This window comes from Stigmatopora nigra, chromosome 11, assembly GCF_051989575.1.
Source record: "Stigmatopora nigra isolate UIUO_SnigA chromosome 11, RoL_Snig_1.1, whole genome shotgun sequence".
Classification (NCBI taxonomy): Eukaryota; Metazoa; Chordata; class Actinopteri; order Syngnathiformes; family Syngnathidae; genus Stigmatopora; species Stigmatopora nigra.
In genome coordinates this window covers 11,408,243-11,424,710 of record NC_135518.1, presented here as the reverse complement: position 1 = coordinate 11,424,710, position 16,468 = coordinate 11,408,243, and the positions used below count along the sequence as shown (strand labels likewise).

The 16,468-nt window shown below is 39.7% G+C and overlaps 1 protein-coding gene across 2 annotated transcripts in view; it reads left to right on the top strand.

Annotated features, from left to right (window-relative positions):
- The window catches only part of clybl (citrate lyase beta like), a 41,658-nt gene that overhangs the window by 8,686 nt on the left and 16,504 nt on the right, over window positions 1-16,468 (top strand). For both annotated transcript variants that reach the window (XM_077728781.1, XM_077728782.1), the window contains 3 exons: window positions 2,865-3,025; window positions 9,946-10,032; window positions 15,875-16,055. In XM_077728781.1, the coding sequence (XP_077584907.1) occupies window positions 2,982-3,025; window positions 9,946-10,032; window positions 15,875-16,055 (312 nt within the window). In that variant the 5' untranslated portion in view covers window positions 2,865-2,981. The remainder of the gene's footprint in view (window positions 1-2,864; window positions 3,026-9,945; window positions 10,033-15,874; window positions 16,056-16,468) is intronic.

Below are 16,468 nucleotides of genomic sequence, written 5' to 3'. Positions count from 1 at the left end.
TTGTTCCAATTGGTATTTCTTGTCTTAAAGGCATGGTTCGTCTAAAATAGTAACTGCAATAAAAAATATTTATTTAATATTCTTTTGTGTTTCTTAAAGCCAGAAAGTTATTGATTTTTCTTTTCCAGTTAATTAATAGACAGAACATGATCTAAAATCATCATTTTACCCCTCATGGGACTGAATTTAACATTATTTTCTCCAAGGAAATTTTTTTATCAACTTTCTAGTGTTCATCTTATAATATTTCACTGTATTTATCCTCTTTACAACAAAAAATATCTTACATTTCTGAAAAAGAAGCACTTAAACAGATATGTATTTGTTACGTTTTGGTACTTTTGGTGCAAGTTGTGTGAGAGATGCAAACCAGAATGGACTAACACCATTTCGCCTGCTTATAAAGAACCACAATGGAGACCTTGGATCTAAATGTCATGGTTTCATAACGGATACACTGACATTTGTGTGATGGGATTTAGCCATGGGTTAATACAGCCAGCATTGATGTCCATCTTACATTCTTGGCCCTGTGAAGTCGATGGCATCATTTTTCTTTTTTAGGTGCCCTGACAGAAGTTTTCTTTCAAAGGCACAAATTTGAAAGCCAATTATTTTATCGGTGGAGGAAGAGACGAAAGTCACGTCTGATATGTCGGTTTGTTTTATATGATTTTTAATAACGTGCCTCAGGAGATTCTTTTTAACTAACTGGTTCAACATCAAATTCAAATCAGAAGCATGTAAATCTAATCAATTATACTGTTTTTTTTTGGAGGTTTCTCTTTTTTTTCATGAAAACACATTTGGAAAAAGTCACAGTATAATGAGGAATTTAAATTGGAAAATGAGAAGCTTTTGTTTATGATTATAAATGTCAGGGCGAGGCGGCGGCTCACCATCCGTGAATTATCCTTTTATATTTCTTTTTTATTTAATCGGCGAATGCAGCTTTGGCGTTGCTTTTAATGAAGGCAGACATCTGAGACTTGCCACCCCCCACCCGACTACTAAAAACTGTTTCCTTTGACATTGTTTTAGATTTGACTGCCTTTACAGGGGATCATTAGGTCAACGTAACATTCAAAAAACAGATCTTCAATGAGCTTCCATAATGCCGCTGTGTGTGAGGGTGTGTTTCTGTGTTGCACATGCAGGTGCAAAGGCTATTACTTGACTCCCAAAAAGATGATTTTCTTCTTAGAAAGCTACTAGCCCAGCCCTTCGAGATCCAGTGGCGCGACACAGTGTCGGCCGCTTTCTTGGGATCAGGAGGTTTCTTAGGGCTGAACAGAATGGAACTTGAGCATCTTGCTGTGACCTAAAGAAAGTGTGCCAAATTGTATCAACACTGGATTAGCACACAACATTTGTGTTTGATCAGCGGAAGAAATGGTGGGAGAAAAAAGTGCGGAGTGGGGGAGCCAGGAAGCTGTTTCCAAGGAACGCAAAAATGGAATTTTTAAAAAGTATGGCTGTTTCTTTCCCAGGCCAACAGAAGTCCACTTCTACTTCATAAAATAGCCTTAGTGGAATCAGCCAAAAGGGTTAATGCGTTCAGGAAAAAATATTATACATCTATACTCTTCATTTTAATTTGATCCTAAAACAGAAAGTCGGCACTCATGATTTACTTTCCAGAGCCACACAAAATGATGCTGTGGGCCAGATTTGGCCCCCGGGCCGCCACTTTGACACATGTACCTTAAATTGTCCCAAGCTACGAGTCATTGATTATTCGTCTACTTCTGCCCTACAATTATCTGGCAACCAATTCAGAGTGTCCCCTGCCTATTGCTCCAGCACCCCCCACACGACCCTTGTGTGGATAACCAGTACAGAAAATTAATGAATGTAACTATAAGCAATACCATAAACAAATATATGAATACACTACATATACATCATTCAATCCTAGTCTTCCTTATATCTGGATTTTGCACGTTCTGACCATACCTTGCATGGTTTTTGTTTGGGTACTTTGGATTTCATGGTTTATTGATCATTCCAAATTGTCTGTAGTGTCATTGACAGAAAAAAGAAGACATAAATGTTAAATATTTAACTACTGTTATAAGTTTGACTGATTTTTGTACATTTTCCAAATCAGCCAATGTTTGTTCGGCCATTGTTGACATTTGGAGCAAACTCCCCGCTGACTTAATCTCAGCAGATATTGCGGCTCGTTTTGTACGTTTGACGCTCGGGCTGTGGCTGATGGCAGGCCTCGTAATTCACTACCGCTGTGGGGTGGGACTCCTAAGGGGGGCTAGGCATCTCCTTGCTCTGTCTCGAGGTCACAAGCTTCATTCTGTCTCCGTGCCGTTTCCGACCTGCTGAGCCAGCCAGCGTAAATACAAACAGCAGTGACGCAAAGAGTTTTTGAACGCCGCAAAGAAAGAACCACAACCGAGCGGCAAACAAACCCACTCTTTAATCATTATGTCAGTCGTTAAAATGCTGGTGTTATGCACAAATCTGACATAATGCAACCTGTTTTTACAGGGTTCTTATTAACTTCCCAAATTGATGTTTTCCAACAGAAAATGATGTTAAGTGAATAACCCTTACAAATCCCATCTTTTATTGGTTGTCCCAATTGTATTTTCTCCATGTTATTGTAAAGAAGGTTTTAATGGTAGTTCTACCTTTTATTTACAAGTTTAATATAGTCTTTGAGTCTGTTTACTGGTATATCAACTATACATGGAACCTTTATGATGGACAAATTATTGCATATTTGAATGCAAATATTAGGCACATTGTAGGAATATATAGTGAGTCTTTTAAATTGCCCAATCTATGTGAAGTATTTTGAATACTGCTTTATTTTTTAAACTAAAATGTATTTTTCCCTTTTGCAGGAAGAACTAGGGAGATGTTGTGGCCCCGCCCCCTATGTTGCTGCAACCAATCACGCAGTGAAATGATTTCCTTCAACCAACCAATTAGAGTCCGCTTTACTTTCATGACGTTTGAACATGGCGGCGCCCGTCCGATGGACTGTCAAACGACTTTTGCAACTGTAAGTCAGATCATATTGCTTTTAATAACCTAATCCTGCCCTTGATCTTTCAAAATATGCACGAGAGAGCAAGTTAAACTTACCATGTTCATTTTGATGATCGGATCGTTGCGAGAAAAGGCTGATCTGCTTGATTTGATTTGTTTGCGTCACATGCCATTTTTGCAACGATATCACGCCGTTCGTATGTAGAGGACATGATCGTAAGCTTATTGTCACAAGATTTCTGCTTTATTCCTTTCCGCGACAAATATATATACACTAAAACAACGCTGCAATATGTTGATCGCCTATGTGAGGGACGAATATCCAATATTTGACAAGATCAATGACCGATGGACGGATGCACCAAAAAAAAAGAATAATTGACTGTTTTTTGCACTATTTTGGAATCGATCGTCTGATTAAAAATAACATGCCAATCTTTTTTCCATTCAAATTGAACCTCATTACTCTGAATCCATCTATAAATTCTTAGACCTGAAATTAGCTTTTAAATACCATTGCTCAACTTCAGATGTCAACCATTTTCAATGGCACATCTTTTGGATTAAATCTGTGTGCAATCTGATCGTTTATGGTCATTTATAGTCCAGTATGAATTGCATATGAATATTTTTGGAGTCAAATTAGGTGGGTATGGATTAGTGCTATAACTGTATATATTGCGCTAAACTGTATATATTGACAAAACCTTCTGATGACACATCAATCACCATAAATAGTCTTGTAAATTGATGAGATTATGCCACAGTAGTACCACTAACCAGCCTCAAGATGTCCCTATAGTTGGCCAATAATCCCCCCCCCCCCCACCTATATATGAGTAATGCATGCAAAACAATTGGAAATAGCAACATATAAACCACATAAAACATCCTCATACAACACAATTCCTTCCAATACTGATATTGAATTTCAACTTATGATACAGTATTCCTAAAAAGGACTTTTGACTAATGGTTTTGTATACCTGTCCAATAGTATGCTTATACATTGTATTTTATGCATACTCCTGTTAACAAACAACCCATAGAATCTCTTTCGCACTTGCGTTTAACACTTGGCGGAGGTAATAAATGTAATAGGTCGAGTTAAAAGCATCAACAAAGGGTCATGTCTTTCTAATTGGATCCGTTGTGATTTGAGGGAAACGGCGTCTGCAAGGTTAAATGCTCAGACGCCCGAGACCACGAAGAGGAATGTGCGCGCTTGTTGTTTTGTTTTATGGACAGCCTAGAGCCGCCCTCACTTAGCCTCCACACTGCTCTTTGTCACCAACACCCTCACGTCAAAGATGCAACGGCATCCTGGGAGGAAGCGTTGGCTGCCGTTATGCAGTCGACAAGTGATGAAATTAGCCTCGAGCTTGTCAATTAAGAGAGTCGAGGCCTGGACCTTATAAGTTAATGGGCAGTTTCCCCTCTAGGGGCCTGCTGGGGCTTTATAGCGATGCTTATAAAAAAAGCCAAAGTGTAATGCGCCCCAATAACATATTCAATTAAGAGATGTGAAGCAGTGCTGGTGCTGGTTAGAATTTATTTTGAAGCCGCCATTACTGTGCGGAAGGAACTGTATTTAGACTTTTTGTTACAGTTGTGTGTGGTGGTGTCCAAAATATGGCCCACGAGCTAATTGCCCAGTTTTCATTGGCCGCAGCAAATGATGAAAGTATCATTAAACGTGGTCCCACAAGATGTTTAAATTCGACCTGCATTCTTTTGTACTTCTCGTCTTTAACACTAGATGGAGATAATGGACTAAAAAACTATTTTTTTGCACGATTCCGATTAATTTGTATGTTTTGTTCTTAGTACTTCCAGAGCATTACAGTTTGCACTTGAATACTCCTAATACTACAAGCAAATATATTTATCTGTGATTTATTTGTCGAGTGCAGGCGGAAATCCTTGATGAAAATCCCCTCACTCATCTGGTGTCGTCTGTGCTTGAGCTGGCTTTGGCTTCCGGTAGAAAAATAAATGAGTGTTTGAATAAACACCAGCATGTTGACACCTCATTTCCTCATTGATTGGCGCTGGAAACTGAGAACTCTTTAGGTGTGTGCATTTGTGTGTGTGTATGTGTGTGTGGCCATAATCCAGTTAGGTGGGAAAACAACCAGTGGGATTTTGTAACCAACTTCTTGAGCCACTTCATCTTGATTATAAAGTGTAATTTCATTATTAATTGCCATTAAAAGTTACCTACATTTTTTTTTAATTCACTACCGTTTAAAAGTTGAACCCAAACCCAAGAACTAAAGTCAATGGAAATTAATGAGATTTTTAAATTCAAAATGAATTCAGGAGGAAGATCATAAAACCTAAAAGTATATATAAATATGTTCTCAGTGTTACCTCTAATTTAGGAATAATCCTACTTAAAGTTCTGACATTCCATCATGGCGTAATGTAGTCATTCATCCATCTTCCGTATCCACACATGGGTCATAAAGGTTGTCAAATGATGGTATTTTTAAAAATTAATGAACATGGATCACCCACTAAGTCCCTTTTTAAAACACTGCCATTTTCAAGGCAATGCATCAATAAATGGCTCTATTACCTGTTGTTGACCCAGTCAAGCTTGCCTTTGAAATGTGTTACAGAGCATTAAGTTAACACATGTTGCTATGCAAAAACAAACTCTTGTCGGCCAGCTGAATAAACGCACTGGATAGATGGGCGGAGTCCCTGAGAGGCCCCCACGCTACACTTGTCCCGGCGAAAGGTGGATCCATGCGGCCAACAGATGGATCTGTTAGCCTGTATTCCTCCGAGGCAAAGAAAACAACCAATGCAAGTGTCTAAGCCTCAGCACAGAAGCCTTTGATCAACAGCACATCTTCCTTCGGCCGCCGAAGACTTTTTGGACCCTCGGAGCGAACATCTGTAAAAACAGAAACTGCAACGGAATGCGTGGACAATGCCCCAAAAGACTTTTCTTCTTGGCTAATAGGTCTCAAATTTATCTTGGCCTTTAGTATTAAATGAAGAAATCAGAGGTGTTCTTTGTTTTTTAGGATAACATAAACTCAGTGTTTTCACACTTTGGATGTCTGTTGAAATTTCGATGGTCTAGTTCACTATCAGGGCCAGATAAAGCTATTTTTGGAGAATTGGATAGTGATCCGATACAGTAGTAGCATGTGTTTTTCATACCATCGATTTCAGTAAATGGAACCATTATGCAAAAATGTCTGCTCAGTGGGACAATTTGTCTTTACAAAGTATTACGATGTAATGGCCCCCAGAAAATCCTGCTAGTTCTGACAGTGTCTTGATTTGGCACTCAATTGACGACTTGGTTGCTGTTCTTGGTGTGGCCCATTGGAGGTCAGTGTTGACAGTGGCCAGTGCAATGGGGTATTTAAACAGAAGCATTTTAGATCTACTCTGTGATTGTCCATTCAAATTTGCTATCAAAAATGGAAGTCATCCAGGCTCTTTTAAAATAGAGATGTCATCATCACGAATATTTTCAAATTTGGCTCTATCTTAGATGGTTAAAAGAACAGAGATGCATAGACCAAAATTAAGTAATAATTGCAAAACATTTGCAGAGTCTTCGATACATTGTTGTTTATCCAATCATTGGCACGAGTTCAATAGAAACAAGTCATAGTTCTATCACACATGTTCAGATCAGCAGGACCTTTGCATCACCCTCCCTCTTTGCATAAAGCCCTGAATCTGATGAATCTGCCCATCATTGTCCACTAATGATGCAGGACTCTTCACGCCATACTCACCCTATCGCTCATTTGGACTCTCCATCTTTGGATCGCTCCCTCCTTTCCAATGGTGTTTGTTTGGATGCTAGCTTTTTGTTTGTTTATTGTTTCCAGATGGCAGACGCCGACTTAATTTGTGTGGCTTTCAAGTTTCCCAGAGAGCTTTTTACTGCCTTGGCTCAAGCGCTTATCCTGTTTCCTCTACCAGGGCTTTATGATGGGCCTTTTATACTGGAAACAACTGTCACTACCACACACTCTAGTAGGGTGCATCAATGAAGCTCTGGTTGAAAATCTTCATTTCTGTCGACTTTTCTCCAACGTGGAATCTCATCTCTTCCTCTGTCGAGGGAGTATACTCGCGTCCTTTGCTTGAGTATTTAGAATATGTGAAGAATCGGCACTGTTGACTGTTTTGCTCCCCGCTCTAGACCCTGCTGAGCCTAGTCTGGGCATCATTAAGCTCTGTGGCGTCACTTATTTACAGGAACCCAGGAGGCAGACTCACCCAGTAAATGCGGGGGAGGACCAAGCACTTGTCTTTACTCATCGGATGCGGTTTTTAAGACTCGGCAGTAATCAAAGCTCTCAGCTATATAAAACCCACCCCTTCTTCGCCTGAAAGAGGGCTTCTCTACTGGCCAGTGTTCAATGAGTGATTACCCAGGCATTCCGAGCTGCCTAATCCCATTTTTAGCTGTGATTTAATGCTGACTGGTCACGGGAGTTGACTTCTGAACCCCCCTCCAAAATCATCAGCCCTGAAGCAACCTAGTTCAGTCTTTTTAATTTAGTCCCCACCCCCCTGCGATTGAGTTGAGTCGTCACCTTCCTCTCCCAATTGAATGTCGTCAGTCACGGTTTAGATCCGTTGGAGCCAAAGGTACAAGCTAACGCAAAGGGGCACCGACGACTAGTACTGGCGTAATCGGTGGTGTTTTTTGCCTTTACAACTGCTGAGCTTCCTGGCTGGCCAAGCTAATCTCATCAGGGTTTGGGCTCGACTGCCGGGGTGAGGGAGAGGACAGCCTAGCATGACCCATATCTCTGTGCCAGGACGTCTACAAAACTCTGTTGCCACTGTGCAGTCACATCAGTTTACTACGAGGACGAGGCCCTCTGCCAGGGTGTTTACTACAGAACTGTCTGGCACAACAAGATAATGCCTGCGCTAATGCCCTCTAAGGACACAGACACTCGCATTAATGAGGGCCTGAACTTTCTCTTTGGGCTCGGACTCTTATTTTCTTTCTGGAAATACAGAGGCCCTCCTGTCCATGGTAGTATTTCTAATCCTTGGTGTATGATTGATTTTTGTTGGTGAAAAGATTCACTTAACTATGGCCATATTCTCCCATGTGTCCTGGGTAAATCAATTGCATTTTGTTTCCATCTGCATGGATTCTCCAATCAGATAAAATCTGACATTAATGAATGCAGACTTCATGTAGAAACCATTTTAAAGCACTGGTGTCAAACCGTTTCTTTTGCAAGTGCAATCAGTTCATTGTAGTCTGGTGCCATTTATTTTAGAAGACACCTCACGGTCGTGGCAGGTGGAGAAACTAAAAGTCACGAGTCCTGCCGATCCAGACTAAAGATGTGTAATCGGGTGAGAGCTAATAAGCTACCAACTTATTGACTGCTCAAGCTCCGAGTGGCAGATGGTGCTTGCTGACTGACGCCCCAACAACTTCCCAACTACTGATGTTGAATTAGTCTTTAGAGGCCTTTGGGATTGACGGAATGCAAAAACCATTCTCTAAATGCGTCTTTTATAACTTTAAACCTGACAACTGAGCCATGTTTTAATATTCTGTTAGGTAGAGGACAGGTGAGTGTTTTGCGAGAGTTGTACTGTACCAATAGCAATTGAGTTCTTCAGCTCTTCACTTGCAGCTGTGGATGAAATGGAACAATACATAAGCAAAGAAGCTGTACAAATATACACGCACACCCCAGAAACGCCACACACATTGACAGGATAACAAATCAGCAGCTGTCTGTTTGGTGCTGGGCTATTGAACAGGCTGATTATTTTTCAATCTTGACATTTTTTTTTCCTTTTCCAGGTTGAGGGATTCAAACTTTAATTTACTTGTCTGAATCGGATTCTATAAATTCAAATGTTGGTTCATTTGCCAAATGAAAGCAGGTTTATTTTACTTTGTAGTGACTAAAAATGCCCCCCCAAAAAGTACTTTGTAGAATTATGTGATAGAATGGCAATTGGCAATGAGAAAATATCCACATTTTAAAATGCATGTCTTTTTCTACTAGTTATTTTATCTATTTATTTATTTTTATTTTTCCCCCCTAATCTTTGATGGTGCAGTAATTCCTTTTAGCTTTTGTCTCCAGTCCAGGCCACAGCTGTTGGGGTTCTCGGTACACCCCTAACAAAAAAAGAAAAACCTCAGGCCACGCGCCACTGAACCCCCAAACATTAAATAGGAGCATTAGACACACCTTGTTAAGGGCTGCTGGTGTTTGAGCTTCGGCGGTGAGTGCATGTTTTATCCCATGATGAGACCAGAAACACACATGCTACTGAATAAGTCATCCGTATACCCTTAATAAAAGACTTTCGGATAAAATCCAATACCTAAAAATATACCCAAAAACATGACTCTAAAAAAAGGCTACATTAACAGATATTTTTGCGCCTTGTACAATTTTCCACCGTTTATTTTCCAAACCGATATCACGTTCCAGTCCAAATAGTCGTCAGCATGTCCACGTCAAATGTGGCCTGTGTCAATCAGCAGACATTTCCAGCATCCTTATGCTAACACCCATAATATACCCGTGGCCAGGAAATTTATTGCTGCCTCCAAATGGAATCTTCATGACAATTTCCTGAACATGGCACCTGCTATCTAGTGCAGCATTTTTTTCCGCCATCAGAGATTATATCAGCAATGCTTTCCTGATTTATTTTACAATGTAATGCTAAAAAAGTTATTGCTCACTTCAACGAATTGCAATGTGTAATGAATACAACTTATCCTCACAAGGGTCAAGTTGATGCCCATCCCTGTTTACTAACCTGATTGCCAAACAGTCACATAATGATAATTTAAAGATGATCATTGGTATAGTTTACTGGAATACAGTTACCTTATCTTTGCTTTGAACCTGTTTTTTTGTGGCAAGTTGTAATGTAGATGTAATATGTTTCCAGGGTCCACCCTGTAGAGGAAGGAAGAGGAGCACTTGGTTCATTCCCGATTCTGTCCAATCCACACCCTGCATGGGTCGACGGGCTGAGGTAGGATCCTGTCCTTTGACACTTTCGACCATAAGTTTTTTTTGTTTTTGCCTTGAAGTGTAAAATGTGCAATCACATTGGAGGATAACCATTTTAGTCACTGACAGTCAAAGTGTATACTTGAGTAGTATTGAATTATTGCATCCTTTGGAATGTCTTTATTGATATGAGCAATGTTTAAACTGATGCAAATAGTGACACAAAACATGAGCTCAAAATTCCCAAATATATATAGAAGTTGCTTAATGACCATTAAGTGATTCATATTTTGTGCCCCCATCGTTATTTTTTTAGTTATGAATATTATTTAAAAAGTGTACTTTTTTTTTAACCAAATTTTGGGGTGCTTTTGTTTCAATGAGTGGGATATGCGAGAAATATACAGTCAATTTTGTGCTTGTCATTGGCTTTTTTGTGGTAAAAAGAAGTACACCAGTTCCTTTCATGTGGTGCATGTAGACATGACTAACAGGAGTGCTAATTAGACCAACCTGACAAAAGCTGCTTTTGATCTGTTTCATTTTCTCAAAAAGAAATTTAAATATATTTCCTTTTTGATTGAGGTTGATTTTTTTCCGTATTGAAAGCGCAGTACTTGTCTCATAATAAATACTTACAACCGAAGGTAGGTAAGGGTTAATTCTAATGGCATACCACAAAAATGTCGACTTTCAGCTTAGAATGTTTTTACGTGGGGTGCCAGAAAGGGGTATTGGGGAGGGGTTGTGGCCTATATAATATTTTCATGGTTTTGGCAGTCAGATTTTCAAGAAACTTCCTGGTGTGTCAGGATCAATCAGCCCTAAGCCAGTCTTAATTAAAGGCTCGGGGCCGGGCAGAAGTCGAGGGCAAGCGGCATCCCCGTTGGTCAAAAGAATGAAGTGTCTGTCATTACAACGCTATGGGGAGCATCAGCTTTATGACTCAAATTCCTTTTAAACATTCTTCCCGGCCAGTAGTGACATGCCTAAATTGACCATATCTTAGGGTCTTGACTTGTTTTGGAATTAATTAAAAACATTTTTTTTTTGGTCACCTTATTTCTACGACAGTTGTCGTTTTGTCAGGGACCACTTGGTGGCGCAGGCAACATACAAGGGAGATCCCAGAGTAGTCAGTTGGGGGGGGGCGTCGGTGTTTCTGTGATGGTGGTCCATTCAATTATAAAGACCGTGATCCAAAAAACTCGGTCATAACACAGCATTGCTCGCGAGGGATGAAATAAGAGCAACATTAAAATAAAAAAGACACAGATGTCCCCTTTTTTTTCCCCCCGATCATGTTTTTCCCTTCTAGTTGGAGTTCCAAAATGTAGACGTCAGATATATTGCGCCTTTAATAAGTTTGGGTCTCCCGAGCGGCTCTTTAGAGACGCCCATCTGCCTGACTTTTTCCGGGGTCAGGGGTGGGAGGGCATGTTTTGCTTGGGATGGGAGGAAAGTTATCAGACACACAGCGTGCCCATCACATCCTATGCCAAATATTCTCAGGGTCTGATCTACCATCTGACCTACTGTTTTAGCTGCAGTTGCATCCAAAGCTGAGGCTGGCCAAGAGATTAGAAAACTCAGAGGGTTTCTATTGTCAATACACACACATACATAAAATATAAAACATTTAAAAAGATGTAGATATACAATAAAATAACAATACAATGACAAAAGTGTGTGCAAGGTGTTTTAAAATATGTATAAAGCCTAAAATTAGAAATTGCTCTTTGCGCACTGATTTTGGTTTGGGTTTTGCAACAAAAAAAATTAAGTCGGAATTTTAAAATATGTCGATAATTTAGCTTGGGATTTTTGTATTGGTTTTAGCCACCTAAGGAAAAAAATTAAAGTTGCAATTTAAAAATATGTCGGTAATTTAGCTTTCGATTTTTGAGCCAATGATGTGGGCCTAAATAATTGTCAACTCTAGAAGACTCAATCACTATTATTGAACTCCATCACCTAACCTTTCCCTCGTCGAGCAAACACGTCGACAGTATTTGCGGACAACAAGTGTTTTGCGAGAAGCAGGCTGTTCTTCCTGTTAAGAGTCAAGCACAGCGAAACCCCTCACCCCTCCGGCCCCCGGGCTGTGAACCTGCGGAGGCAGCATAATGAAGCCATATAAGCCCGTTATTTGCTGCTTTACGGCTTGTTTTATGAAGGTGATTGGACAAGCAGCTCCTAGAATGGTTCCTGTCACTTTACAGACGGCATTACCAAGAGAAAAGGAGAGTCGGGGAGGGAGGACGGGGCTCGGCGGAGAATGGGCCACGGCCTTTATTTCAGCTCTGCCACAGCTTTGATGGGCAGCGGCCTGGCTTCAGGCTATCACTGCTCCATTTTACGTCTTCCCCCTTTTGTTGGTGGGGTGTATGACCTATGTACTTATTGCCACCTCTTCTTCACTAATCAATTACCACATTGATCCATTAATCAGACAGGGGGATGGCCAGTGAAAAACCCTATGGGTAAATCCCAAGAACTGCGGGATTGCCCTTGGGCCATCGCAGCAATTGGCTAAGCCTTATCTAGAATAAAGCAGCGAGCTAACCTTGTGCAAGATTTATTGTTTTAAGGTTTTAAAAGTGTTGGTAGATATTTTGGTCTGCCGTATTAGAAATACAATGGTACCGAGACTTGAGATATTTTCAGGTTGTGAAAATCCTCAATGGGAGGATTTGGTTTCAAGATACAAAAGAAAATTCAAGTTACAAAGTGCAACCGGTTTCAATTTTATCGACCATTTTTTTGTGGTTTTCCTGAATGTCATTTTGTGTTTTATCCAATGTTAGCTCAGTTTTCTTGTGTGAGGCGGCTATTTAGTTTGCAAAAGTTTTCATTTTTAGATTTAAACATTTTGTTATCATAAACAAACAAACTTTTACTTTTCTTTGTCAATAGCATTTTGGATGTCAAGCCCATGGGAAAATAAAAAAGTCTGAATACTTTTTTTCTCCCAAAACATGAAGGCATGTGTGGTGAAAGCAAACAAGTTTTTGTTTTCCTGACAGTCACCGTGGCGTTTTGGCAGTAACGCATTGAGTTGCATTTCACAAACAGCAACGGATCCGACGATTAACAAAAGACAAAGCCGCGGGAGCGGAAGTCACTACAGTAGACTTTGATTTTTGTTTAGCCATCTTCTTCCAAAAGTCACGACCCTAGTGTGCCTCGGCCAAGTCATTTTGACAGAACGGGACCGAATTTTGAAAGTGGGCGAAAGAGGGGAAAAACGCTATTCTGTTCCATCCCACTCCCCCTTTCATTCTGGCCGCCGCTACAACAGCGCTTGTGGGTTTAAGGAATTGAAAAGACACTTGTGTGGATTTTTCAGTTCTTCCAATTGTCATTGGCCAAGAGTGCTATTGTCCCACCTCTCTTTTTTCTGGGCTCCTTCTGCTGAGACAAGTCGTGTCATCCCCTCGCGATCAGCGCTTTTGTTGCCTTTGTTTTTGCTGCTACCTCAGAAGTCCATCTTGTCTTTTATATGGCTGCCTTTCATGCAGAAGGGAACAGTTGTGGCCTGTTGTGGGGCTGTTCCACTGCATTTCCACCAGTGGGGTTTCCTTTCATTGCCTTCAAAGTAGTACAATGGGCCTCAGAAGGCCTGAATGACCAATGCAGAGGGCACAATCCTACAGAGGCCGCTCATTTGGTTTTGCCAGAGTCAATAAAAATGCTAAGTTAAAAGCTAACCCCCTTATGTCCTCCTTAAATGGAACGACTTTTTTGACCTCTTTTAAGCCTCCCTCTCAATTGACTCTTAATGATAAATTCATTAAAACTGTCAAAAGAAAGTGTTTTACTCTGCACTTTGGTAACGAAACTCATTTCTGCGGAACGGATTGCCAGTGTTTGTGCAAATTTTGGCGGGGTTAGTTCAGAAAATAGAAAAAGATAGGTGGCAAATTTACACCATTGTTGGTTTTTCTTTATTAATGAGGTGACAGATGTTATATAAACACAGTCTACTTTATGTGAGGCTCATTCAGATTCTTAGCCCTGTAAAAAGTCTATTTTTTTAGGGTTGAATTGTCCGTGGGAGCCTTCCATTTGCAAAGGTTTTCATTTTTGCTTTTTTTGTTGTTGTTTTTTGGTATCAATGTCATTTCCGTCCAAGCATTTGCCTTTCCGGCGACCTCGATTCATAATGACATCTTCATCCTCCCTAGAAAGAGTGGGATTAAACTCATTTTAAATGGATGGAAGATTCCACAGTCTTTTCCCTGATAATACGACTGAGACCTTTGCATAAGAAGCATTGTGTGATGACTTGTGAGCTTTGAAGAAAGCTGGGGGTCTTTGAGGAGGATTACAGGTGCGACAGGCATTGGCTGCCCCAAATAACTGCCATGACTTCACCCTCATTTCGTAGATTAAGGCATAAAATCACAACTAATGACACCCGAAAGGGCGAGCAGAGGTGGATGGAGGTGTGAGCCATTGTTCATGGTGAGGCACTATTTTTTAATCAAAAAAATGATATAGGGTAATAAATATATTTTACTGAAAACATGCGGAGAGATCCTCCTTTGGGGTATTGATTTTTTTCACATAACCCGTTTCTTGTTGTTAAATGGGATTTTTATTTCAGAAAATATACATTTATTAATTTCAGCAAGCTAACTAGGAAATGACAGACTTTTTTAGTTAATCTGGGGATGTAAAGGAGTGAAGTGAAGACCTTTTAATTGGTAAAAAGATAAATTCACAGTCAATTAACCCAAAATTGTTAGGCTCCATGACATTTTCATACACAAGATGGAACAAATACGAGTCAAGCTTATATTAATGGAATACTGAGGTCATAGGTTCAATAAATACTTTAATATTTTCAAACCAAGTAGAATTAAAACCAAAAAAATAGTCATATGTATTCTGATTAGAGTGTAGGCAGTCAAAATTAAATGTCCTGCTGAGAATAATTCTCCTGTTTTTATTTATTTAACCAAGTCAAAAGTGCCAAACCAGGTGACATGAAACTAGCACTATAATAATGACATATTTCAAAATATTTTATTTTCTCTACCACCAACTGTGCATGTTTTCCTGTGTCTGTATGTCATGATTTATTCCCTGGACAAAATGACTTCCTCTACCCAAAATTGATTCTTATAGCACTTCGGGTCGACGACATTCAAATGAAGTTTTCATATGCGTTGCTTAACAATTATTGTTGGGGGTGGAAATCCAAATCTTTAATTTTGTACATCTACCACACAGCAGCTGCCATTGCTTCCTTGCTGGGGGTAATTGTGTAAATCTACATATTGAGCGCAAGGCGGTTGTCATCCTCTGTTTTGGAGTGGGGCCTCTCGTTATCTGCCATCATCCATGTAGTACAATGAATATTACCACCTGAATTAGGCCATTAAGATGCCAGTTGGAGGCCTGGAGAGTTACAGGAAGTGCTTATCCTTCTATTTTGAAAATGAAACTACTGCTAAAGGCTGATTACTTCAACAGAAAGGTCAAATAAAAACGAAAAGCAACATAAAACTGTATAATTTTGGAGTATCTCCAACACATGTAAAAACTTTTTACTATTACTATGAGACTTGGTGTATAGATAGAAAAAAATAAAGAAAACTTAAGTTCAGGTCATCCATATGTCCTTTTACCACTTTAATGAAGTGAAGGGCAAACTTAAGAAAAACTTCTTTTGTGGCTCCCACTAAAACTGTTCATATTATGAAAATGAATGCAGTAACAATAACCTTTAATTATTCATTGTCCTTAACCCTGCATTCCAACTGTATAAGGTCTTTTAATTCATGCAACAAATGCATTGTGTGAATTGCTCTGCATATGTACTGCATATAATATACGTTATTTGTGCTTCAATGCAGGTTGTGTACCAAGGGACGGCGTCACCACCACGGCACTGCGGGTGCCTCGTTGCCCTATGTACCCCGCAGAGCCGTGCTTTACTGCCCTGGCAATGATGAGCGAAAGTTGAGGAAACTCAACACCCTTGACGTCGACTGTGCCGTCCTGGATTGTGAGGATGGTGTTGCCCTGAACAAGAAGGTAAACAAATTTAAGACTTACTTTAACATGTTTATTCTTGGTCTATGATCATAAAAAAATTACTTCATCCCCAAAATGCAATTTGTACTGCAGTCCAACTTTATTTAACACAGTATTTGTAAGGCCTCACATTTTTTTCATGGTAGGTGCAGTTGTTTATATCTGAAAAACATACCTGAATTTTGATGAGAATAAACAATTTACTCAATACTACTCGAATAAGTTAACTTTGCACCATGCAGCAACATTTTAATCAACAATATCTTAAATATTTAAGTACTTTGAGGCCATCTTTTAGCTTGTGAGATTCAAACTTGACTTTTTTCCCCACAAGAATAATCAAAAATTCCACATATCATAATAGTCATTTTCTAAATACCCTTTAGGTGTCTGTGCCTGGAAAAAAAAAACTT